At 45.7% G+C, this 26,468-nt stretch overlaps 8 protein-coding genes across 8 annotated transcripts; 4 read left to right on the forward strand and 4 right to left on the reverse strand.

Moving 5' to 3' along the window:
* Positions 1-110: 110 nt before the first annotated feature.
* TGAM01_v209230 (tRNA synthetase class I) lies at positions 111-1,556 on the reverse strand (the record flags this gene model as incomplete). The annotated part of the gene is made up of 5 exons (XM_018809487.1): positions 111-341; positions 414-652; positions 718-784; positions 851-1,347; positions 1,436-1,556. The coding sequence occupies 5 exons, from the start codon at positions 1,554-1,556 to the stop codon at positions 111-113; spliced, it is 1,155 nt and encodes a 384-aa protein (XP_018657271.1).
* A 2,312-nt stretch (positions 1,557-3,868) lies between these two features.
* TGAM01_v209231 (flotillin) lies at positions 3,869-5,542 on the reverse strand (the record flags this gene model as incomplete). Its single annotated transcript, XM_018809486.1, has 1 exon — positions 3,869-5,542. The coding sequence occupies one exon, from the start codon at positions 5,540-5,542 to the stop codon at positions 3,869-3,871; it is 1,674 nt and encodes a 557-aa protein (XP_018657270.1).
* Positions 5,543-7,279: 1,737 nt separating this feature from the next.
* Positions 7,280-9,042, forward strand: TGAM01_v209232 (hypothetical protein; the record flags this gene model as incomplete). The annotated part of the gene is made up of 4 exons (XM_018809485.1): positions 7,280-8,089; positions 8,611-8,677; positions 8,769-8,778; positions 8,835-9,042. 4 exons carry the CDS (start codon positions 7,280-7,282, stop codon positions 9,040-9,042), a joined length of 1,095 nt encoding a protein of 364 aa, XP_018657269.1.
* An 851-nt stretch (positions 9,043-9,893) lies between these two features.
* On the reverse strand, positions 9,894-10,526 carry TGAM01_v209233 (isoflavone reductase; the record flags this gene model as incomplete). The annotated part of the gene is made up of 2 exons (XM_024550514.1): positions 9,894-10,249; positions 10,307-10,526. The coding sequence occupies 2 exons, from the start codon at positions 10,524-10,526 to the stop codon at positions 9,894-9,896; spliced, it is 576 nt and encodes a 191-aa protein (XP_024404759.1).
* A 4,495-nt stretch (positions 10,527-15,021) lies between these two features.
* TGAM01_v209234 (NmrA-like family protein) lies at positions 15,022-16,149 on the forward strand (the record flags this gene model as incomplete). Its single annotated transcript, XM_018809483.1, has 1 exon — positions 15,022-16,149. The coding sequence occupies one exon, from the start codon at positions 15,022-15,024 to the stop codon at positions 16,147-16,149; it is 1,128 nt and encodes a 375-aa protein (XP_018657267.1).
* Positions 16,150-17,009: 860 nt separating this feature from the next.
* TGAM01_v209235 (hypothetical protein) lies at positions 17,010-18,692 on the reverse strand (the record flags this gene model as incomplete). Its single annotated transcript, XM_018809482.1, has 5 exons — positions 17,010-17,748; positions 17,811-17,954; positions 18,010-18,357; positions 18,412-18,509; positions 18,582-18,692. 5 exons carry the CDS (start codon positions 18,690-18,692, stop codon positions 17,010-17,012), a joined length of 1,440 nt encoding a protein of 479 aa, XP_018657266.1.
* An 896-nt stretch (positions 18,693-19,588) lies between these two features.
* On the forward strand, positions 19,589-20,665 carry TGAM01_v209236 (NmrA-like family protein; the record flags this gene model as incomplete). The annotated part of the gene is made up of 3 exons (XM_018809481.1): positions 19,589-19,627; positions 19,679-20,122; positions 20,216-20,665. The coding sequence occupies 3 exons, from the start codon at positions 19,589-19,591 to the stop codon at positions 20,663-20,665; spliced, it is 933 nt and encodes a 310-aa protein (XP_018657265.1).
* A 1,315-nt stretch (positions 20,666-21,980) lies between these two features.
* TGAM01_v209237 (hypothetical protein) lies at positions 21,981-23,239 on the forward strand (the record flags this gene model as incomplete). Its single annotated transcript, XM_024550515.1, has 3 exons — positions 21,981-22,327; positions 22,552-23,035; positions 23,090-23,239. The coding sequence occupies 3 exons, from the start codon at positions 21,981-21,983 to the stop codon at positions 23,237-23,239; spliced, it is 981 nt and encodes a 326-aa protein (XP_024404760.1).
* Positions 23,240-26,468: the final 3,229 nt, after the last annotated feature.

Consider the following 26,468-nt stretch of genomic DNA (forward strand, 5'->3'; position numbering starts at 1 on the left):
GTAATGCGGGCGCCGTCAAAGCTCCCGCTCTCTCCCTCCATATCTTTTTGTTGCAATGCCAAACATCCCATATTTACATTCATATTGTCGTTTCCTTTCGTTATTTTCTTTTAAACCTCGCTGACTGCCTCTTTCAGGTCCTTCACATTAATGTTCTCTGCTGCCTTTCCGGGGTGGCGAGAGCCCTTGTCCTTGACCTTCTTCTCCTTCTTGGCGGGAGGAGGGTAGGCCTTGATGGCAATCTCCTGCCACTCTTTTGATGCTGTGAACTCTGCGTGGATGGGGGCCAGGAGCTCGTTTAATGATTTTGTGACGGCTGCCTTGAGCAGTTGGGGTGAGAGCTGGACAACATTGGTAAGCATTTGAGCGTCATAGGAGAAGGGAATATGCCAGTATCAGGAGGGAAAACATACCACATCGTTTCTGTAGTCTTCGTGCATCTGCTGAATGGTTGTGTAAACCAAGGGCTCCAGGCCGTCTCTCTCGCGCTCAACGACAAGCTTTCGCTCTCCCTTCAGGGCTGCTACGGGCAGAAGGACGTATTCGACAAAGGCCAAGACACCGTTTTCCTCGACAACCTTGGGGGTGGCAACAGCCTTGCGGATCTTCTTGGAGACGGCGTCTGGGGAGTCCAGCAGATCGATTTTGCTTTCTATATACGAGTCAGCGGCCAAATCCTTTGGATGAATCTTTGGCGTGGAGGAGAATGGCTCCTACCTTCGTCACTGGAGCTCATCTTGGAGCCCTTGAGGCCAGGTACCATGGGGTTCATCAGATGCGCACGCTAGAACGTGTGTTAGTCAAGTGGTGATATAACGACACAGAATTGGCGATTCGGGGTTCTTGTTACCTCCTTGTAGCCGAGCTTGGGCAGCCACTCCTTGGCAGCAATGAAGAGTTTACGCTGGTCAAGACCTCCAAACTGGGCATCGACGTCCAGGTACTGCTCGTCCAGGACCTGCAGAATCGGGTAGAGCAGGCCCGACAGCGGCGCATTGTCGGTCTGCTTAACAACCTCGGCGCCGGCCCTCTTGGCGTCGTGCTCGGAAATGACCGACGACAGCTTGTAGACGTCCATGATGTATTCTGGGCTCTTCTGGTACGAGCTGCCCTGGACAAACTTGAGCTTCTCGGTGGACACGCCGACGGCCTTGAAGATGGCGGTGATGACGAAGCGGTAGTACTCGACGCGCAGCTCGACCAGCTCGATGGGGGCTTTCAGGTTGTCGAGGAAGCCGTGGATGTCGGCGAGCAGGATCGTGACATGGCAGCCGGCGGCCAGGTACTGGGCGATTTTGATGGCGGGGACAAAGTAGCCGCAGTGAGGGCGGCCGGTTGTGGCGGTGCCTGGACGTTGTATTGTTAGTGTTTTGCTCTTTTGTGCAGAGGTTCTGTAGACGAAGCCATATCCATCGTCTTCATCTCGCCAACGTACCCCAGTAGATCTTGGGATGCCGACCCTCGGCCAGGATTTTCTCGATAATCTCCGGGTTGAGGATCTCGGTCAGGTTCTCGCTGATGAGCGCGAGCTTCTCGGATGCGTCTGCGGCCGCCATGGTGGTGTTCTGGTTGTTTCAATCGCAAAAGGGCCTCGCAGTGTCTTTGGTGCCGTGTAATGCGATATCGAGGTTCGAAGTTCGAGGGGCTGCGATTCAATCCGATATGAGTTGAAGGTGGTGATAATTAGTGCCTTGACTGGACTTTTTTCGGCTTATCAATGGCTTTAGTGGCTTTCGGCGCTGCCGCAGGGCGGTACAAGGCATAAGTACTCTGTAGACCCCGGAGCGCCCACTGTCTTGCAGCACGCAAAAGTCGCAGAAAATCTGCAACCAGGCGCTGAGGGATCGCTTACGTGAGACTGACGACGGATTAACAATCTTCCCTGCGCGCCAGGCGGCGGATGCGACTCTGATTCTCTATGAGTCAGACTTGATTGGAGGGGTAGATTGCGCTGATTCGGCGATTTATCGGACTTGGAGGGGCAGCCTGCAGAGATGCCTGTGCCTGTCAGACGCATCTGAAGCAGCTCAACACCGCCAGTCCTCTTGACACATGGGCTGGACTTGTATCAGTTATATGACATCCCATGATTGAAAGTCTGACTATAAGTCTTTATAACAAGTAACTTATAAGCTGTTGAAAAAAGAAAATACTTACCCTTTACATGGTTATTGCTTAGAAGAGAAATTGGAAGTTATATATTATGCATATCATGTTTAAGGATTATTTCAGCAACGAGTGTTTTCTTAGAAGCTCAAGTCGTTATAGTACAATATTGATTTCGATATATATGCATTTGACAGGGCATGTTAAATCATGGCTATTACGAAGTCAATCCTTTCAAGATTCCTTGATGTAAATACCCCGGTTCTGCAGTAGCTTGCGTGGGTACCTACATGAGCTCCATCGACACTTCTAAGCATAATGCATCGTCAATCTTGTCATATTCAAGACCCTGCATCCCGCGGTATCCGAGCTATCGAGATTCTTACTTATAAAAAAAAGTCGTCTTCTTTTTCACAAGCTATCTAGCCCTTCTGGAGCATGACGATTTTAGTCGACGCGAATAGGGCGCCCATGTTGCTCTATATCCATCGACTGCAATTTGCCATACCAAGATTAGCAGTCTCTGGAATCAAAGGATTTCTCAAGCTACCTAAACGTACAATGTACAAAAACAGGCCTTTGATAGCTGCCGTCTCACTAATACGGGCGGACAATTAATATCTGCGGGTATGTATGCATGTCAGATGCCGTTATACTGTGGAGCTTATCGAATGGCATCCCATGCCGCTTACACGCAAGTATTTGACCCTTTCGACATGGCCATTTGATGGTAATCTTCTTACTCATGCTGTGTTTGAATCGTCTGAACACTGTAGGAGCATTGTCTCTCATACATTACTAACATACAGAACACTCTTGCTCCGTCTTGAACCACGAATAACATGTACCCAATGATTTGTCTCATGTTCTGGGCTAAGTCGCCATATTGGACGAGAAATTGAACAAGCTAAAAGAGCGATGCGCCTGTCCCGCCCAGGAGCCAACGAATTACACTGCAGGTATCAAGGTACATGGCGTGCGGAATATGCCAATTTAGCTACGATCAGATATTTTGAGCCTTTGCAAGGACGGCTGTGTCAGGACAATGAAGGCTACGACCTAGCAAAGGACAAAACATGATATTCCAATTATCGGCTGCGATTACGCAAAGCGAAGGCGTCATCCATCTCCGCATACAAGGCAATAAAGGACAGACCGGATTGACCCGAGCACGGCAGGAAATCATACGACATTCCACTCTGTCGTCTATACCCTGCGAATGTCTGCGATTAAGATTTGACGAAAAAGTATCAGTGTTTTATCATGATGCAGAAAAACCGGCGTGCAATTGCTACGGCAATATTTCACCGCTATACAAAAGCTCGATCCGAACATGAACGTCTCTGAGAAAAGAAGGCGATATAATTCATGTATTCAAGAAAATGGATTACAAAAACAGGACTTCTTGTGAGAGTGGGCGCGAGCTAGCAGCGGATGCTCTCAGTTTCAGGCGAACCCAAAGCAAATAGTTTCTTACACTGAACAATATTCACTTTTGGCAGTCATGGATAAGTTGAATTAAAACCTTATAATTTCTAGCAATAGATAACAGAATACAAATAGCTAATAAAGAAGAATATATGAACCAAGACCAACGCGGAGTATCAGTTTCTGATCCCACCCATACAAGAACCATTCACAAAGCTACTCCAAACACCCCGTTGAAAGAAAACAATCTCTAGCGTACATCGGTAAACAACAAACAAAGGGGAAAAAAGGCCAAAAAGCAAGCAAACAAATGAAACATCTCAAGCGATTGTGTTTATTTCTTCTTTCCATCTCCATTCACCTTGGTCTCCGTCATAGCATTCTGAGCAGCGTTGAGTCGTCCAAACTGCCACTCGGGCAGAGTGATCCCAGTTTGCTCGTTAATAGTGGTCATCAAAGGTGGAAGCATCTGGTAGACATTGCGCATAGTGTCAGTGGCATCTGAGCCATTACCTTGGTTGCCAGTGTTCCAGACGCTAATCTTGGGCTCCAATCCTTTAATGGCACTGGCATTGGCGTTGGCCAATTCAACCAGAGTGCCATCCTTGATCATCATGTACTGGAGAAGACCAGCCGGCCCGCCGAAAGCGACTGAGAGCTTGCCATATGCTTCAGCCATGGCGCTCATACCTTCAGCTGCTTTGAGTTGACGGACAAGGTCGGCCTCTGCCTCAGCACAAATCTTGTAAGCTTCGGCGTCTGCGACTCTCTGGCTAGCCTCTTGGTTTGCTTCTGCAGCGACACGGGTCTTGAATGCCTCTGCTTCTGCTTTCTTCTTGCTGGCGTCCATGTCAGCCTCTGCCTTGGCCCGAGTCTTGTACGCGTCGGTATCTACAACTCTCTGGCTGGCCTCCTGATTAGCCTTGGCCTGGGCGGCGATCTGGTAGGCAGCGGCATCTGTGGCTTGCTCGCTGGCTTCCTTCTCAGCCTTGGCTCGAGCGGCGGTTTCATATGCAGCGGCATCGGCAGCTTGCTGCTTGGACTCGCGAACAATGGTTGCCTTGACGACATCCTGAGCACGAAGACGTTCCATCTCGGCAGCGGCGCGCTTGAGCTGGACCTCTCTCTTGAGATCTTCATCCTTGGATTCAAGAGTGCGCTGAGCGGTGACCCGAGCGATATCAACGTCACGAGTAAGGGCGGCCTGGCGGGTGTGTAACTGAGCCTCGGCCTGAGCTCGCTCGATATCTCGCTCCGTCTTCTGGACCGCTGTTTCGGCATTGATCTTTGCAATCTCACGATCCTGTAAGCCCTTTTTCTGGGCTTCACCAACGTTACCGCGGAGCTGAGCCTCGGCAACGTCGATACGGGCTTGGTTGGTGGCACCTTCATGGGCTTTGCGTGACAGCGACTCGAAGTAGATGGAGTTTGGCGCATCCTTGAGCTCCTTGACGTTGGAGTTGTAAATCTTGAGACCGAACTGCTGGAGTTCGCTTTGGATGTTGCGGAAGATGCGTCGCTTGAAGACCTCACGCTCGGTGAAGATTTCTTCCATGGTCATGCCGGATACGAGCACACGAGTCTCGCCCTCAATGATGCCCTTGACGATGTTTTCCACATGGTTTCGATCCGCGACATCAGAATTGCCATTTTTCGAGTGAGCCAACAGCATAGCATACTTGACAAGGGCATCTCCTGAGTCTTCTCGGCTGCCGTCCTCATCGTTCTCTTCGCCGTCATGCGAAGCCACGTCTGCCGCGGTGCGCCCCTTGATATTCGCTCCTCGGTGGTTTACATCTGGTCCAACTGTGAAGACGACAGGGAGAGAGAATTGGAGCTTCTCCTTTGTCATTGCCTGGAGGTCCATGGCATAGTCGTGCGGCTGGACGCTGAAGCGGGTATATCGCTGGAAGGGCCATACCCAGGCAGCTTTTGTGATTCTCACGGTACGAATACCCATGCCGGTGATGGCGAGGTATTCGTCCGGAGCAGAAATCTTGTACGACATGATGGAAGGTTTGTTTGATGGTGTGGTGATGGAAAGATTGGCTTCTCGCCCACAAGAATGCTAGTGGAGGAGTAGAATTGATGGAAAGATGAAGCAAAATAAATAACGTAGTAGGGGAGAGGTACGAGACTAAAAAAGGCAAACGAGACACGTATATATATGTATGTATGTATAAGTAGGCACACAAATGCAATTGTATTGGTGACTGGGTCGTTTGCTATAAATCGGTGGCTGAAACTGGCTTCTGAGCACATGTAAAGTTCCGTATAGCAAACACAATCACGCGCCAATTTATACCAAATATCTACCATGCCAAGACAGAGATAGTTAGAAGCGTAAATAAGCCCAATAGAGAGCCCAGATTGACATTGCCTCGCATTTGCGCCTTGCAATCATTGGCCTATAATGCAGGGCTGTTAGCTCCAGCATCTCCTCGGTCGACCGTAGACGGCATGGTATAATGCGACTCTCTAAGCGGTGGTGGCGCAGCACCAGGCGTTCTAGAAGCTTTCCCGCACATACATGTACTAAGCAGATATTGTACTTCGGCGTATACTACAAGCAGTAACTAGACACTTGGCAGTGAGGCGAGGTCTCAAGACGCAGTTATCCAAGGGGCAAGCCAGATTTCGACTAACTGCCGGATAGCGCTTCTCAGCCGCACAACCTAACGCTTGGCGTGGGCAGATTCGGCACTCAGCTTTAGGCGAGCTGTTCCTGCGATGAGCACGGCTGGTCATTTGACCGCCACTTGAAATGGAGGTGCAGAATTGAGGCATTGGTTGCTGCGTACATGAATGAGGGCTTTAATCGCCGTTTCGTAGCTGCATCTGCGCCCAACACAGTCGATCGATATGAGCCTCGCCCCCGGCCTAGACTTATACAAGAACCTGGAGAGATACCTGCAGGCAGCAAGAAGAGGACATGAAATAGCGCAAAACGGGCTTAGACAGGCACAGCCATTACGCTTTTCCGTATCTGCGCCAACGCTAACGGCGATCCTCCGCCTAAGTTCAGCGCCCCGTATTATTGCCGTCATAAATCCATATGAATGGCCGGCCAGTTCCCTTCTAGGAAAACCTTCAGCCAGGGCACATGATGCATAAATGTGGAAAGAAAGTTCAGAGGCTTCGAGGTTTCATAATGGATGATACTGCCTGTGATAAACCACACCTTTAACCGCGTCTCCACAGGCAATTGATCTTCGCCCTTCTAGAGTAATACTCAGCCTGCTTTTTAATCATCTAGACAGATATCTAAAACAGACACCACTGAGAATTCCATTATCAACATCTCCTTGTGAAGCAGCAGCAGCCGCAATGGATAGCGGTACACGTTGTAGCTTAATATTTTACTATGGTTAGCCATATGGGCTCGCAACTGCTTATTGCTTGACTGAGACGTCCAATGCAAGAATAGCAAGAGGTTCAAAATTCATAGTAGAATTAGAATGTTGGAGGTAAACCCAACTTCGTCGGGCATCATGAAGTTGATACGGCACATCCATGCATAAAAAAGAACTACTCCGATAACATGATTATAAGCAGAGGTGCATTTCTGCAAGGCTACACGTAGTGACCGATACAGCGATCCAGATCACATGATCGATTCATACCCCTCCATGTCTATTGTCGCAGCAGTTTACATGGAATCCTTAAATATGTCAAAATCTCCCAGCGTCTGACCAGGAAGGCTTGTACAGAGTTCCGCAAGTGGGCTTTAGTCATGGAGATAAAGATGGCTCAGCCACCATTCGAAAGTCGACACGAGCTTAACAAGGAATGGGATGTTCTAAACTCTGCCCCGGGATCAAAACGTCTACCCGGTCATCCTAGACTGGAGCAGAACGATGCAGCAGTGCGTCAATTTCTTCGTCAAGAGTTCGATCTCGGGGACCTCGCCATATTAGCCCCTAGATTATGGATCATGTCAACGCAAGATAGCAGCAACATTTCGGCTCTGCATCGCCAAAAAGTCAAAGGCCGAGATATTGTAATTACTGAGGAAGCTCGACTGCATGGGGTATGGTACTACAACCGTATATTCTTAAAACCGCTTCCCCAGTATCTTCTATCCTATCAATTTTGGGAAACATATCTCTTGCCTCGCACATCGCCGCTAGGAATAGAACGCGAGCTAATATACAAAGTTGCTTTGGGATACTTGCGGACTTATTTTTACCTTATCCGCCACGAGTCTGATTATCGAATTGCCACAGATGAAGAGTTGCAACTGGTTCCAAAGGGAATAACATGGGAACAGTTTTGCGATTTCTCTAAAACGTTTGGCCGGATACCCGATAATGAAGTCTGCGAGCGTTACAAATATGGAGAAATCCGATTGTCTCGCCTAAACTTCTACATTAAGTTTTTCCTCAAAAAGCAACATTTCCACCGTATCAACAGTCAGTATGGGGCATATTTTGCTCGTATCTTTGGGCCTATTCTCGTTGTATTTGGTATCTTGTCGGTACTGCTTAGTGCTATGCAACTTGAAATGGCAGTTGAGCAGCTATACGTAGACCATCAATGGACGGTGTTTTGGCTTGTATGTCGATGGTTTAGTATTATTTGCCTTATAGCTATTGCAGCCTTACTCCTTTGTCTTTTTTCTTTATGGACTTTTATGTTTTATAAGGAGTGGACTTTCGCTTTGAAGGCACAATGGAGAAATAAAAAGCTGTAGTAAATAAAGTACAAATACTTCAAGCGAGACGTTGCATCAGTCAAACAAGCTATTTGAAAATGAGGACTACCGACCGAAACACTCTCCCAATGATACTACCACTGCTTCTACCCACAAATAATACTCGCTTGACGATGCCATTGCTACTTTCTTTACCGAAACATCTCTTACACGCTTGAATGCGATGCACGAACAATTGAGTTGACTGGAGGCAAGGCTATGCCAGTGCAACAGCAGGGTTGCTGCAGCTACTCTGTCTATGCTGGTCTCGATTAAGGAACACGTTGTGCAGTTCCGACTCAAGCCACTTCAACTCAAAGACCAGACTTGTCTGCTAGCCACAAAATTTCTATGGACAATTGGCTCCTAATGTGTCCTTCAAGGGCAAGATGGGAGATGAGACTAGCGACAAAGAGCCTCTTTACGTCTACGTAATGGATCGCATGAACGGTATCACTCACCTCGAATTATCCTGGTCAACTCAACGAATTTCCCGAAAACTCGCAAAAAACCTTGAATCACCGTGAAAACTTCATTGTAGATGTCGCCAAGTAAGTCATGGTCTCAACGTCCAGATCTTTAGTCCAAGTCACGCTAAGCGCAATAGGTTTTTTGCGCTTTCATGGAATGCCCCTCAGCCAGTGGACCCAGACTATCGAGGCCAGCTACAGAAGAAATACACCAAGGAGCTCACAATGTTGCAAGCCGCTCTACCCAGTCGCTTTCAACCCATTATCAAAACATGTATTGGCTCCATGGAACACAATTTTCTCCTTGCCGATAGTGCTTCTCCATCAAGACTTTTCATCGTTTAATATTATGGTTGACGAGACTTCTTCACACCTATTGGTGTTATCGACTGGGCAGAGGCCGAGATTGTTCCCTTTGGGCTAAATCTTGAGACAATAGAATCCTTCATAGGAAATTGCCTTTTAGAAGATGGTGGGTCGCGCAACGATGATTATGACCATTTGCAAAGCGCCTTTATTAGGGACAATAGGAATGATGTATATTTTGAAGTCATAAATACTCTTTCTCGACAAGTGTTTTACATGCTAATGGATAGGCTATTGTATGGGTTTTGTTATAGCACTTTGTTCGAGAAAAAGGGCAAGTAATAATTATCTTCTATCCCAGAGACACTAATACTTCCAATAATGATTACTATCATAGCCGAAAGTGGATATATGCCAAAACTCAGAGTTGTTAACTAACGCGTGCTGGATTCGAGCTTACTTCAGACTACTGCTTCTCATAGCCCTAGTACCTAGGGTTGCTAGGAACATAGCCTTTAATCCAAGGGGTTTGAAATCAAATTTCTCTAAATCCCAAGGCTCCGGGACAGCTGACTGAGGCTGGCCTATAATCCACCGTACATTAGACAGTAATTCGAGCCCTATATCTCCCAATTTCCGATAACGTTCTTCGATATCTAGCGTTTCTTGCGGATCTCGATAATTACACCGGTATGTAATTCCTTGGGCATCTCCTAAGGTAGTTATCGCATCTCGGATTTTGAAGTTGCCATTCGGTACATTCAATTTCCGCTCTTGCTGAGAAGGGCCCATGGGAAGGAGGATTGATTCAACGGTGTATCTTGCAGTGCTACACCATTCAGGAGTTAAGAAATTGGTTTAATTAGTAGTCGGGATGAATAACGCAGAACCTACTCTGCCATAGATGAGAAAGATGCCTCCATTTCGGGATTGCCAAACCAGGTAAAGGTCTTGGCAGCTCGGTCCACGCCAAACTCATCACCCAGAGCAAATGATTCAGCGAAAAGCCCGATATGTACCATTGTGTACGAGAAATCAGGGTAATCCTTGGCCTTTGCCCGTAAGTGTTTTCGTGTAAGCATTTTGTCCACATAATAGCGGGCGTTAACAAACTCCGGCTGGTCAATGTCGTTCCCAAATTCGGATGGATAGAAATGCTTCACACCAGCTTCAATAGCAGCATCGACCATCTGTGGCTGCAGACGTAGAACTAGATTCCCCACTAGGGAGATAGCCACAGTAAACCCTTATTATTGTCAGATGTTGCACTTGCTGCAAGTATGAGGAACGCAGCAAAACTCACCTCGGTAAGAAGCTGAATCAGTCATTGAACCAATAATGACCTCCACCCCTTTCTCCAACCAAGGGGAAAAATGTTCTTTTCTCTCCTCTATGCATAGTATTGCAATACGAGAAAATTTCGCTTTGTTTTTCACGAGCTCACTGAGAACAAAGGGTCCGAAGTTACCTCCAGCGCCGAAAATGAGTATGGAAGGCTTCATTTTAGACAATATGGGAGTCATTGAATTGAAGAGACAAATCAAGATAGAGATGGAAACTACTACGGATAGAAGGAGTTAATATAGGTAGACTTATACCGTTCAATTGTGCTTAAGTGGTACCATTCATCTTTACGCACCGGACCAAATATTGAGAAATTTACTGAGTATTGGATGTTAACCCACAATTAGAGTTAAGGGCTCGGAATATTACATCACGTTCCTTGGATTTATAATAACTATTTGTCATGATGGGGGTTTTCTGTCGGCTGATGGCGTTTTGCTTATTCTAAATGACAAATATGCTAACTTGTCACGGCCCAACTCCCAGAAGGATCGAGAATTAACTTCTCAGTCCGTAGGGTCAATAACCTGACATCGATCCACAGACGAATCGATATAATTATTATCGATCTAACTCAGTTACCTGGGCTATATAAGTTCGCTTCATGTCACTCATTTATAATTACTTAGAAACCTAGTTATTATCATAGCAATACGATTGGATTCAGCTGCTATATCTACTAGCTAGTCACAAGGTTGCTCGTGTACTAAGACCAACCAACTGTTCACATGAACCGGAACTACCGGTTTTCACTCAAGAATAGTTTACTTATGATTACCAGAGAAACTTTGTTTATTATAATATTAGCTTGAGTAATATAACCAAGTATATTTTATCTAACTAGTAAACAAAGTATTTCTAAACTTATTTATAAAAATCTGCTATACGTTGAATACCTGTAGCTATAGCGAATGGATTGTCAAGGCTAGGGAAGTGACCACCAAAATCTTCGTCTTCACATGTATTAGATAAGCTTTCGGTAATCATCAAGGCTTCATATGCTTACATTTATAATAAACCAAGTTTCCAACTTTTTCAATCAGTGCCATTGGCCAGAAAGCATTGTTATAGTTGAATGATGTGTATAAGAGAGGAGCGTCAGTCTTGGCTCGTGTGAACTCAGTACGAAACGCTGTAGGGTTCTGAGCATAGATGTAAATGGATGAAGTAAATGATCCTGTGAGAAAATAGAATGATATATGTTTAAGAATTTCATTATTCGTAAGGACTGAAGGGCCTGTACCACGCCTTGGATCTGACCCTGCATCGCAATTCTAATTAGTTCAGTTCGGGATGCGACGCAAGCCATTTTTGAACCAACTCACACAATATGAATTTCTCGGCAAGCCAAGCTAGCTGACCTATGGGGTTATCTTGCAAGGCTAAGCCAAGCGTATTAGGCTATAAAAAATTTAGTGTTTATTTCGAAATGTATCAAGAGAGAAAACCGCTTACTTTGGTCGTTTGATCAAGAAAATATCCAAAACCTTTATTTATGAAATCAACACTTCTTTGTTCTTGAAGTGCTTCAATCGGCGAAAGCGTAATGTTCGCAGCAGCGAGCTCGTCGGCACTCCAAGGGAAAAATGGTAAGAAGTTTAGATGCAAAGCTCGAACAGTCGAATTGAACTGGCTATAGAGCTCATAAGACACCGCCGCCCCCCAATCCGTACCATGAACTGAATATCTGTCATAACCGAGAATCTGAGTCATGAGCGTGTTGAGTGTCCGGGCAGTATCGGCCACTGTCCAGTTAAGAGGCGCTTGTGAAGATAGCCCAAACCCTGGAAGCGAAGGCACAATTACATCAAATGGTATATCATTTGACTTTTCCATGAGTATATCAACAACAGGCAGCATCTCTAAAATGGACCCTGGCCATCCATGGATAAGTATCACTGGAATAGCATGAGGCTTCGTAGACTTTTCATGGATAAAGTGAATACTTAATCCTTCAAGCTTAACGAAATATTGATTGTACCTACTTTTATTTAGCTTCATTTCAATACTTTACAATAAGATAGCAATACTTATTAATAGCAGCCTGTTCCTTTTCCCAATCAAAAGTAGTGATCCATTCATTCTGCAGGCTTTTTAAAGTCTTGAGAGATATGCCAGATGATATAGAAGTGTTTAAGCTACTAATTGCCGCTAGCAACTCATCAGAGGGGAGAATAGCTTGCTTCACTAAGCCAACCATGTGAGAAACCCGTGAAGTAAGGTTGACCTGAGTCGGTTCAATAATAGATTTGTGTGCTTCTATAATTGAGGCCAGGAATAACCATCCAAGAAGCGGGAGAAGTAATAAACTCTTCATGGTGCGATACGGGCATAGGAATGAAAGCAGAGTGATACGATCAATTTGCATTGTCTATACAAGATCCTCTGCTAATGCTGTTAATATATAATGTGTTAATTGTGTTTCTTATGTGCTCTCAATGATGTATATTGAATTCAGCTTTGTAAGCCATTATACTGTAAATGAGATTACTGAGAAGCTAGTAAGCTGAAGCGTAAATAATTAGTTTCTATTACAAAAGATCGACACTCTCCATATAGTATGTCGTACGTAGTATAATGTTCTGACCGTGCTGTGACAGGGAATTGGCCTGTATCGACCTCAAGTAGCATATTGCCAAGACGCTTAGATATCCAGAGCCATTTCGCCCCAATTTAGGCGGCCCAATATACATGCTTAAGAATAATCACATGGTTTGCAGAAACGAAAATTCAAGCGCTATACCAGGCATGATCTATGTGCGGCACTTGTGACATAATTGTGCGACTTGTATTTCTAATTAATATTCCCCTTTCAACCCTGGCTAGCCCCTCAGAAAAATTAACAGATTCGGAACTTTCCAGCTTTCATCGATCAAATACACCTAGCTTTGGAACTATACACATATCCGATGACCAATGACGGAACTACAATGTCATACAATATGTAAATTAAGCTACTAAGAATGAATATGACACCCATGTATACCCGCTTTTGTTATTACAAATGGGAAAAGAGGATCACGACTGTTATCTATCTTCTCGAATTGGGGCTAAGTCAGTCGCTCGTCACATGGATAACTGACGAACTGACGGCTTTGTCGGAGGCTGGGTGCGCTTGGAATGATTTGAAGCCCGCACTAGCCTAGTTGGATAGGGAACGTTTCATAGAATGCTGTCCATGACAAAGGCCTGGCATATTATAGTACTTGAAGACGTGATGTATTGAGTTCCGGATAATAGTTGTACTATCATGAACTAAGTAGAGATGTCTTATGGGTAGCAGCGACAAAATGCATAACTTGTAATACAGACTCTTGCCACTTCAAGGATATGCATCAATTTGCATTACATCAGTAAGGCATTGGGCGATTCTTCTTTACCCACAAAGAGCAAAAGCCAGCCTTTATACTAGCCACCATTCATCCAACTTATGTATTTGGCCCAAGCTGAATCCGGAAGACAGCCAGTGATATTAGTGGCATAAATGCATGGTTTTGGAAGTCTTTGCAATCAAAAACATCCCTCTTCCCAGCGGTAATTGTTGATGCCCGAGATATTGCTGATTCATGTACTGGGGCAGCAAAGCTAGACATACCAAATGGAGTCGAGCTTATTGCCTCGGGCGCACCAATATCTTGGAAGGATATTGCTGCATTGTTACAAAGTAATTATCCGGAGCTAGGCATTAGAATAGAAGAAGCCGGGCCGGCACCAGTTGGGGTTGACAATCAGGCACTTGGTATGAAGTGGGCGGCCATTACGGGAGACGCTTGGAGGATTAATCGAGCAGCAGCTGGCACTGAAGAAGGATACTTCGTAGTTAGCATATAATGACTATAGAGATGCTATAGACCAACTGTACAATCTGAGTTACATAGCAGGCTAATCTCTTATAAGTAGCTGAACCAGGCAAGATAGCTGCAACGATTGCGATTGACTTGTTATTTTGATATTTTGCCCTATTTTCGTTACCATACGGCGGATGTCACAACTATCTGCTAGTCGACCTGTGAGACTTAGGTTACCAGCCTAAATCATCTGTTCACTCAAGCCACGGAAACTCCACCATAGGCTACAAAGCTAGGACAATTACCGCACTCTGACATATAGAACTCTTGAGCTACTGCATCTGAGCGATTGTGTAGCGTCGAGACTTAAGCTAAAACATCTTGAAAATACTTAGCTAGTCACCTGTAGCTTTCGGGACTCGGGCCTTTGCCTTGGACAAGCGAGTGCCAAGCGAATGGATCCTACGCTCGACAAGTCCGACATCATGGACACTATGGATTAGTGAACAGCAGCAGTTGCTAATCTATCTGACTAATGGGATGTATTAGTGAACAAGTTAGCAACCGGATATGGCAACTGCTGCGGGACGGCGCTGAGATTCTCCATGATAGATAGATATATGATTAATATGCTAGTGAACATTAGCACTCAGACCTCAAGAAATATGACATATGCTGAGGGTCAAAGGTTAAAACATATGACAAATGCTGCAGGACGGCGCCTGAGATTTTCGAGATGAGGCAGACTTGACCCTCGGTGATTGCTTAGCGCGAAGATCTCTGCACAATGATGAAGAAGACTACATGTACTTAAAGGAGTGCGAAGCCATCAGTTTGATCGATCAACAAGACAATCGAAGGCTTCAACTCCAATTACACAGGCAGGATGACCATTACCAAGATTCTCGTCATTGGGGGTACGGGTGCGCAGGGCCGGCCGGTTATAGAAGGCTTAACGCGCAATGGCAAATACCAATGCTGCGTCCTCACAAGAGTGCTCGACAGCGGACCTGCTAAACATTTGGCAACACTTCCGGGCGTGGAACTGGTCAAGGGGTCATTTACCGATGAGAAACTGCTCCGCAGCCTCTACAGTCAATGTGATGGTGCTTTTATAAACATTGACGGCTTCAACGTTGGTGAAAAGGGAGAAACATTCTGGGCTATCAGAGCATTCGAAATTGCGCTTGAAGTTCAAACCATCAAGTTCTTTGTCTACGGCAACCTGGACTATGTTTACAAAAAGTCTGGATACCGACCTGAGTTTCGTACCGGCCATTATGATGGCAAGGGAAGGATTGGGGACTGGATTCTCTCTCACAGCCCAAGTCTCAAAACATTCAATTCCCAGGACACTATGAAGATTGCGCTCTTCACCACTGGACCTTATATCGACATGATGCTGTCACCAGGCACCGTCATCACACCCGTTATCGAAACAGAGGAGGGCGGAGAGGCCATAGTTACATGGAGAGCACCGCTTGGCGACGGTGCATGTCCCCATGTCGCGCTGGATGATTGTGGACACTATGCGCTGTGGCTTTTTGACAACTACAAAGAAGCCGACGGAATGAACCTTGAAGTATCCATGTCTCATATTCGCTACGAGGAATTTGCCACAGCTTTTACCAAGGTAACAGGTCGGAAGGCCAGATTCATTGATGTGGACTTGGACACGTGGTGGGAAGAGGGTCCCTTCAAGGGTCGCCAAGAATTACCGGCAGGTTATGGTACTGATGCCTCCGATCCAGCAACCATGACCTTTAAACAAAACTTTAGTGGTTTCTGGACCTCCTGGCAGCATTCTGGGGGAAACGTGGGAGTTATCAAGCGCGATTACGCAATACTGGACAAAATTCATCCCAACCGAATCCGTACCGTTGAGGAGTGGTTTCGGCTGCAGGATAAAAAAAGTCGAGCAGCTGGAACCGGCTCTCTGTGGGATCGTATCCAGCCGGCGGCGTTGGAGCCTCTTCTCAAACTCCAAACCGATCAATGGAAAAGTCCAGTCTAACGATCTTGGTTTCTATGTATACAATCTAGTATGTGGACAATACGTCCGCATCATAGTCAGTAAGACGCTTTCTCTTAGGTGGTATCTAGTCCCTTTGTTGGGCATAAATGCAAAACCTTTGTTGAAGCAACTTGTTGAAGCAATATCTTGATAGACTTGTATAGACTAAATAGAAGCATTAACAAGTATTAAAGGCACATTTAGAGAACCAAGTCCCACAGCAGCTCTAGATTTAGATTTTGTGTCTTGTAACTCTTCTATAAGAGCGTTCACATAATGTGTATTTCTTCATATTAAGGTTATTATTCACTTGGAGGACTACGCCGTCGTGTATGGATGGGTACCCTGAAAACAGCTACGCCGTTCCAAAACAAATAAAGCCCGTCGGCTAAATCGAGAAGTAATGGTTAGCCAGGTGCGAGAATTTTCTTTTGTTTAAATGAAACTTAGTAAAACAAAAACTTCAGTCCGTGGATACTGCTGTTTTATTCCCTAGTTGTAGCTTTATGTAACGAGCTTAGTGAATGTTAGTTATTGACAATTACACTATACGAAGCACAGCACCAAGGACAGAGCAGCTGGCAGTAGAATATTTCAGATACAAGAGATTTAGTATGCTGCCATGAATCTCGTAGAATAAGTACAATTTGGTATGATGCTTTCAATCACATTTACAACCGAGTAGTATTAACTGTAAAAGTGTGCATGAGGAGCCTCATACCCGGTTCCTGAATTTTCTCGCATGGTCGTTTATGGCTACGATTCTCAACCAAGGCTATGAAATTCCCGCTATGATAGTCAGCTTAGGGGGCGTATATGCGTTGCCTGGAACTGTGACAGCTTTTTTTTTCGTGCGTATCCTACGCTCCACGTGCATCTTTTGGCATTCTGACAAATGCTAAATCTAGCACGAGGGATGCGGCAGCCAATCCTACAGCGAGATAGAATGCCCCTTGATAACCCTTGACAATATCGACACCATGATTGTTGACCTTCATTTCCACAGTCCCCGCAAAGCCAAGACCGGTTGACATCCCGTAGGTCATCAGCGTGCCGATAAGTGAGCCCGCGATACCCTGATGCTCAAGTCTAACAGAGTTGCTGGTGATGATCTGAGCCGCAGTGAAAACAAAGTCTGGACAGAACGCAAGACAGATCATGGCTGGAAAGGCCTGCGCCCAGTATAATTGCTCAGCAGGCATACTTGCAAAGAGGATGCACGATACTGTCATGCATGTTGCACCAATTGCAAGGATGTATTGCGCCGCAAGCCTTGGGATGAGCCACGCTGCAGCAACAGAACCTACGGCGCCCATTACACCGAGCGGCACAAATCCAGCAGAGGTCAACAATGGCGACCAGTGTCGGGCTGTCTGCATCCATATGCTGAAGTACCAGATCGAAATACCCGTGCTCATGAAGCAGAAGAGCGTCACCACGAGCAGGGAGAAGAATGACGGTGCTGCCCAAATATTCATGGGCATAATGGGCTGCTTCGCGTATTTTCTTTCCCATAAAGCGAAGCCAGCAAAGTGCAGTACTGCTAGTATCAACAACACGTATTCATACGGAGTAGCCCATCCAACGACTGGTGCCTGGCTGCAGTTACAGGTCAGCATATATACCTATACAATCGAAGCAAGGTCGTCAGATGTTCTTACTTCCAGACAAAGTTGAATAGCACCAAGCCACCAATACCCAGATAAGCTCCGATATAGTCAATAGATCCTTCCGGGTCTAATGGCTGATCCTCTGCCGGTAAGAGGATCCATGCAGCAGTGAATACAATAGTTCCGACAATTGCCCTATACGCCTCGTTAGAATCTTGGGTTTTCCCTAGGCATTTGAATCATCTCCTACAGGCAAAAGAAGAGATATTTCCATTTAGTCAGCTGCACGAAAAGCGCACCCAGGAAATTCCCAAGCGCTGAGCCGACGGGGGCCATAGCACCAAACAACCCTATTGTTATATTTCGAATCTCTCCTGGTGGGAAGGTAATACCAATAAGCGCAATGGCGTTTGGCACCATGAAAGCTCCTCCAATTCCTGCAAGGCCACGAAAGCAGCTCAACGCAATAATATTGGGTGCAAAGCCGCTGAGCAAAGTCCATATGACCCACCAAAGACTGGCTACAGAAAACGTATGCTTATGACCATACACAGCACCTACGCGGCCACCTGCAAGGACAAAGGCTCCTTGTGTCAAGCTATCCGTAGAGGTCAGCTGCAATTTTCAGGGATAACTCGTAGGTAATACATACGGGTAAGACGCTGCAATCCACGCGCTTTGATGGTCAGATACGTTGAATTCACGCCCAATACTCGAAGCGGCAGCCACGCCAGCGCCAAAGGGTGCTATCTGCAGAATTTTGAGCAACCTCGTCAGCGCGCGTAAGCTTTCAGGGAGTAATAGATGGTCCATGTAGCTCACCTGAACCAGTTGAGTCAATATCAGGAGTGCTGCTATGAAGATGGCCCTGAAGCTGCTCAGCGGGACTCCTTGTTCAGCATTTGGCCGTTCAACAGAACTAGGGAGAGTCATTGCGCCTTGCTTCCTATTCAGACGAGGCACTACTATACTCAGTTGTCAGTAATGACGTTAACTGACGGTAACAATGTTGTACTGACAAGACTTCAGATTTGGGGTGCTAGCTGAAGGTGTAATGAGAAATCATATAAATTTGAGATCTACGTCCTTGTTTCGTAGTAATCCCCAATGCAATGCGCTGGTTCAATCAGGGGATAATTATCAGATGCTATCTAAGAATATTACGATATGATTGCTTTTAAATTCGTACGGAAGGCTGTAGCTAACCAAATCCACTGGAGTAGACCTATGGTAGGTATTTTGCGGGCCATAAAGCTGGCTGCTCTCAATTTGTTTGCATGCATGCTGCTACAGACTGAGAACAACTGTAAGGGGGGCACAGCTGTATATCGTGGAAACATACAAAGGGGTTGGGTTGTTCGTCATTCCTTAGGCTACCGATCCACACTTGTGCTTAGCAAAAGAAGGTTACTCATCTGTATTTGTATTTGTAATTAGCAAAACTACCTTAGCAGTATAGCATCATGAGCATTAGTATCCGATCGGCAGTGGGGTCATAATGAGGACTGTGCAGCTAAATTAGCGCGATAAAAACTGTAGCTATACTCATCATTTGAAAAGGAGGTTATGTTATATATAGTTTCGGCTGATTTATCATCTTATGTCCTATGTCATTATGCGCATGGCATCACAACTGATTGATATTGTATTAAAGCTTATGAAGCTGCTTTAGTTTAACTTTGAATAAGTTTATATTTGATATTATGTAAGTTCAGGTGGTATTATTGAATATAAAACTATTCTAAAACTTCGCTATTTACGTGTTTAGCAGTTAAATTGATAGTAGCTTTTAACCTTACGATTATTTATCTCTATCAAGTCTCACCACTATGGAGATGCGGCCTATTCATAATGTTCTTGTCGCTGGAGTGGGTTGCATAACTTCTAGCCATCGAGCTGTCTAACAATGTTGCTTCTAGGGCACAGGAAACATAGGACCTTCAATTATTCAAGCACTAGTCGCAGCTAACTATACGGTGTCTGTCCTGACTCGTCGTGTATTCATCTCCGAGTCTCTATTCGGCAGAACAGTCCGCGTTATCCAGACAGACTACTCTCTAGAGTCGCTGGCACCTGCTGTTTCCGGTCAGGATGCTGTGGTGTCTACATTAGGGCTTGGCGCAGAGAAATCTCAGACAAATCTTCTCATCGCTGCGGCTAAGAGCTGGAGCTCAAATACCCGAGGTGTCCAGCGGTTCATACCGAGCGAGTTCGGTATACCGAACCTTGATTTGAGGGAGAATCCAGAGCTGGCAAGAGTATTGCAGCCGAGGATACAATTCCGACACAAGATGAAAGATATAGTGACCAAAAATCCTCAACTTACATATAGTGGCGTCTTCACGCGCCTGTGGTTTGATTGGGTAAGTCCTCCATTGGTCCTTTGGATGTCTTCCACTACCTTTACACATTCAGAATGACAGGTTTGTTAGCATAGAGGGATAACAATTTGACAGTGTATCAAGGTCGGACTGCTTGGTTTCCATTTGGACACCAAGTCTGCTACTATTATCGATTCTGGGAACGAGACATTTAAGGCTTGTGATCTGGCTACTGCTGGCGAAGCTGTAGCGGCTATCTTAAGAAAGCCCACCGAGACGGCAAACCAGTACATTACAATATCGTCGCATGAGACTACACAAAACAAGATACTGGAGGAATTAGAGCGCTATACAGGTTCTGATTGGACGGTTATGCATAGATCAGGTCGGGAGTTGTACGCACAAGCATGGGAAAGCATTCAGTCTGGTCATAATGGCTGGCCTGCTATGTTGCAAGCGTACTTTTTCATGGATCGAGATGTCGAAAAGGTACCTATGGATAATCAGGGTAGCCTTGATGGCAATAAACTTCTAGGAATTGGCTTTTGCGATCTTCATACAACAATAACGAAGCTATATACTTAGTTACTTGGCTTTTCTTGTCAGGATCATGAAAATCTTCATTGATTCAGCCCGGCCAACTGAGTTTATAATTTCACTCCCATACACTCGTTCAGATAACTGAGATAGCTAGTTGCTACACGGCATTCAATATATTCAGATTGGAACCTAGAGATCCCATTTTTGCTATGACTTGCTGAGTGATACTATTGTCTATTGCCGACCTGACGGCCCGCCAACACAAGCCTGAACCTAGAGGTTTGTGCTTGAAAAGCTAGACTATACTAACCTGTAAATACCGGTTCTTCACAGTTTCCTAGAGGATTGGTAACAGTGAGGATCCCCAAGGACTATCTCTTTGGTGAGAATCCTCAGTAATACTGACCAGTTAGACGGTCCGTCACAAAGAAAGTCACTACTATCAATGCTGGATATTCGGATCTTGCAGAGCTGAAAGACAAGCCTGCGAGCAGGCGCAGCGCCAGCTCTGCACTGATTGGATGTGCTAAGCTACTTCACCAACCGACTTGCGAATCAGTCCAAGCATGTGCCCATAGGCAATAACGAACAGGGACGCTACAATATGCTGCTTTTATACGGTTTACTTATCAAGGCAGATACAAAGTTTGATTGATAAAAGTCACAAGCAGAAACTCAGAAGACTGATTAGAGATTGCTGGTTTTAACACATCTGCATTTTCAACTTGTGTATCCATTTATAGAATGTATTCTTTACGAGTGCTCATCTGCCGATATATATTGAAGACTTTGCATTTGCCCAATAGTACAAGTAATCTGGCGTGTCTCTCACTAGACTGCCACACTCGCCATTTCCCATGCGCTGTTTCATACGTACCTAGGTAGGTACCTTCAGTCTGTGATTCTGCATAGAGTAATTTTTTTTAGTCCTTTTCCTAAATCATCAGTACATCAGGTTTAACATAAGTTTAGTGGTTGTTTACCCTGTAGCATTATTTAGTAACGTTGCCATGGTTTGCAATATTTCTATTTTGGCAATTATATTTTATATGGATCTACCTCTCGTTACGAAAGAAATTATCGATTGATGTATATCTTGTTTATTAATTTCTTGTTGGTGACATAACCAGTAGAAAAGGTCCATTAGCCGCCCAGCATTAAATTTTCTCCAACTGGTTTACCAACAATTAGAAGCACGTGGACGCGGTTTGGGCAGCAAGGCTGAGATGCATGGCACATATACGTATCGATCTAACCCACGAACAATATGATCACAACGAGCGTCAAGTTGGCCAAAGAGTGCCGCCATCTATCTCTTAAACTGCCGCCATATTTCTAGCATTTCTTAAGACTATCCGCAATGACCGCATCGAGCTGGACTCGGAAGGTTTTCCGGCTGCGTGGATTGCCAAGCAGCATCTCAAGCCCAAAAGACGCCGCGAGACTGCTTGGCGAGACTCTGGGTCTCCCACCTGACAATATTACCGTCTACTCGCTAGCAAAGACATCCAATCAATGGGGGCCAATGTCCAAAATGGCTACGGTCCAATTCAAGGACATTCCGCCAACCTTGGACTCGGAAACTTCAATCACCGAATGGAGAATTCCTATCCGGGAATCGCCACACAACGAAGTCTTGATCCTCGACACACAATTTGAAGGAATGACTGTGTTGAACGATGTGGAGACAGCGAACCATCGTGCGGAGTAAGTTGCTCCTCCTCTATGTTAGATAATCTACTACATCTACTACACCTACTACACCTACTACACCTACTAGGTCTACCATCTCTTTCTCCCTTCCCCTCTTTAAATCCTTATTGGCTAAGCCATAGACTATAATAAAGCTGCATCGCCATATCTGGCTTAGGTAGTCATCCATTTGGGTCATGGCAACCACATGGCCCGGACAAGAGCTTCATGTGGATCAGGGACGAGCTCCCAAGGTCGGTGCCCGGAGTCCGCACAGTTCTTTATGGATACGACTCGCAGCTCATAGACAGTAACTCGTTCCAATCCATCGGAGACATCGCGGCGAGACTCATCTGGAATCTCAAGTCGGGGGGCTGGAATTTGCCGAGCTCCAGACCCATCATCTTTCTTGCCCACAGCCTGGGTGGCATCGTACTCAAAGATGCTATTGTACAAATGGCCAACAGTACTGACAAAAGCGTGAAGGACATTATACGTAATCTGCTGGGGGCTATCATGTTTAGAGTCCCTAGCCTGGGTATGGAGCAGTCTTATTTAATGGCTATGGTTGAAGGCCAAGCCAACGAGACGCTTGTTCAAGATCTTTCCCGGAACAGTAACTACTACGTGCGCCAGCTTGATTTAGCATTCAACGGCCTCTCCATTGTCCACAGTGTGAAAATACTTTGGGCCTATGTGACCAGGGAGTCACCCACTATCGTTGTAAGTCATTTGGCCTGAAACTCGAGGCAACCCATAGTTAACCCTGCCTAATAGAAACGTCCAGATGGTGATTGGAACAAGAAAGGGCCCTCGGCCGTTTTAGTCAATCCTGAGTCAGCTACATGCCACTGTAGCCGAACAGACAAGTCTTTAACAATCCCAATCAACAAAGACCACTCCAACATGGTCAAATTCTTCCCATGAGATGAAGATTTGAAAACAATTGTCTTTTCGGTCAGAGAATTATTGAAAGAAGAATTAAGCCAGCCCCTTTTGGTGGCTAATGATGCCTCGAAGAGTCAGCAAACGCTCCTGGGGCAGAAAATGGGTTACCAATCCGCAGGTGAGGGCGTCTTGACTCAGGATATCGAGCTCTTAAAGGCTCTTGGTTTACTTTTGTCGGCCATTCAAGGTAAATTATGCCCCTAAAATTATCTGGCTCTCGGTCTTATTTGTTATCTAACAAACTTCAACCACCGCTAGATATCCATGATAAACTGTATAAGCCTGAGCTCGATCATCGAATTACTGACATTGAGGATCCTTTTCAAAACACATTCCAATGGATTTTTGATCTGCACTTCTTTTCTCACTGGCTTTAAGAGGGATCCGGCCTATTTTGGATAAATGGCAAACCAGGCTCGGGGAAGTCAACGCTGATGAAATATATCTTTAGAAGCCCATTGACCCAAGACTTATTACACAAATGGGGGGTGAAATCGATAGCGAAATCGATAGATATCAAAGCTGGCTTCTTCTTCCACCACCGAGGCAACGCTTTACAAAAGTCTTTTGAAGGTGTCTTGAGAAGTCTCATTATCCAGATTCTACACCCCCATCGCAACGAGTTCCAAAAGCAGTACCAGGAAACGTGGGAAAGGTTTGAGCCTTTGAAACAAAAGAGAGATAACATCGAGAAAAAAATAAACTTTATTATCGAAAAAAAAAAGCTGATTAGCTCCAAAAGAGACCTGGAAGAACAGCTGCATCGAGCCAAGGATGATAGCGAAGGCGACGCGAAAAGTAACCAGATTGTTAGCTCTGAAAGAGAGCTGGAAGAACAGCTGCATCAAGCTAAAGATGATAGCGAAAGCGAAGCGAAAAGAAATCAGATTGTGAAAGACCTCAATCAAAAGCTAAGCGAAGTTCGTAAGAAAATGGAAGAAATGGACAACCTGTATCCGGACATCCGGGAAAGCGAGTCTGACCTTGAGGTAAAGTTAAGCCAGCAGCGAGCTGATATGGCAAACATCTCACAGTCCATCTCGTCGCTGGCCAAAGAGGCGAGACCCTTCCAAACACAGCCTGAAACGGGATTTCTACGCAGCGTTGTGGCTGAGTTCGGCAACTACTCCAAACCATACAGGCTTGAGCGGACTCTCAGCCGGCTTTTAGACCAGGATATAAAGGAGATAAACCTGGTCCTCTTCTTTGACGCCTTGGACGAGTTCGACGGACACCTTGACACGTTGAGCGGTTTTCTCAAGAGTCTGGTCGAAAGGTCGGCTAAATCAAAAACCCGAATCAAGGCTTGCTTCTCTAGCCGGCCGTGGCAATTGCTAAATAACCACTTTGCCAAATATCCCAGTTTAAGGCTACAAGACCACACGAAGGCAGATATAGAGCAATACGCGACGGGCCCGTTGGCGCGCTCGGAGCGTATAAATTCTTCCCAAGGAGAAGAGATTATGAAAATCATCCCATCCGTCATTACTCGGGCCAATGGCGTCTTCCTATGGGTGAGGTTAGCTTTGAAGGAGTTGCTCGACACCGTTGCAGCGACCACCGAGGCAGAGTTGTTGTTCGATCGGCTTACAAAGAAACTGCAAGAGCTCCCGACAGACTTGTTCGAATTTTATAAACTTATCATCGCGCGCATTAGCCAGGCAAACCGCCGCTATACTTTCGCTCTGCTGGAGTTACTCGCCCGACGTGCCGGGCCCTCGCCTACGGCGACCGATATATGGGGAGCTGTGCTTACCTCAAATTGTACGACTTTCCAAGAATTTCTTGATGCGCTCCAATGCCAGGGCGCCACAGCTTCGAACTGGGACCGAAAGGTGGCCAATGACATCTCGACCTGGGGAGGCGGGCTTGTCGAGATAAAGGCGCACGATCATTTACAGCTTATGCACCAGACCGTTTTGGAGTTTATTATGGACTTGCGATTTAAGAAGCTTGTGATGGGCGATGTTGCTGCCATTTTAAACGAGAACGGACATTCCTTCTACCTCAAATACTTGGTGGCAAAGACCAGCCTTAGAGACGACTCTCCCCAACAACGAACAATACTGAGCTATGGATAACAGCTGCAAACTCGCGGTACTCGACTCTTGAAGAACAACAGGAGCAACGCAAGTTGATTGCTCACCACGCTGAGAAATCTGAGTCAACCACAGGCCTTAGCCAGCTAGACTACATTAATAGCGTTCCAATCCCAGACTTGAAACGCTTGATTTAGACTTGCCCTCCGACGTACGATGACAACACCGCATTCCTGGCCTTTGCCTCCTCTTATGGGCGACACTCTGCATCAGTGATTGGATTGCCCGCAATCCTGATGAGTTGCAGCGTATCTCCCTCCAGCGCGCTCAGGTGCCTCTGTTCACTTCTCTTGTTTTTGAACCGGTCAGTGGACTCTTTCATGAAAGACATCTGACAATAGCTGGCCTGATCTTGAAACACGGCTATAGCATAGCCAAAGATACAAAATTGTTTCCCCGCTTGCTAAAGAGGGTTTGGGCGGCCGAAACTGGGGCGATTATCGAGGGCGGTTTTAGCGAGAACGATACACAAGCCGCCATTGTGACGATAATGCAGGAACTGGCCATCCTACTGTTGGATCACGGTCAGGATCCTAACATCATCATTACACTTGAAAATCGAATTAAATGCACACCGCTTCACGTGGCCTCTCCCGGCCTAGCCGCCGAGCTAATTCGATGCAATGCCGGCGTGAACATTGCGGATTCCATGGGAAAGACGCCGCTGGACTGGGTGCTGGAGCCTCCTCACTATTTGCCTCGCTTAAGCTGCGCGCGACGCTATGAGATGTGCTGCCTTCTGGTGGTGGCTGGCGGATTGATGTCCCAATCAACACCAGCCAAAGCCTGGAGGGATGCCCTAAATGAATTTGATGGTAAAGGATATGATACTCAGGTTCTCCGGAGTAAAGATCCCTTCCTACAAACTACGAATGCTTTTCAACGTTTTTTTTCTAGGGATAAGTGATTCAGCACCCTGATTTTAATATCCAGCACTCCGGCCATAGTATAACCTATCACCGCTATTACTATTATTATTACCTATATCTACTATATCTACTATATCTACTATATCTACTATATCTACTATATCTACTATATCTACTATATCTACTATATCTACTATATCTACTATATCTACTATATCTACTATATCTACTATATCTACT

This window comes from Trichoderma gamsii (assembly GCF_001481775.2).
Source record: "Trichoderma gamsii strain T6085 chromosome Unknown Scaffold_43.2, whole genome shotgun sequence".
In the NCBI taxonomy this organism is placed as follows: domain Eukaryota; kingdom Fungi; phylum Ascomycota; class Sordariomycetes; order Hypocreales; family Hypocreaceae; genus Trichoderma; species Trichoderma gamsii.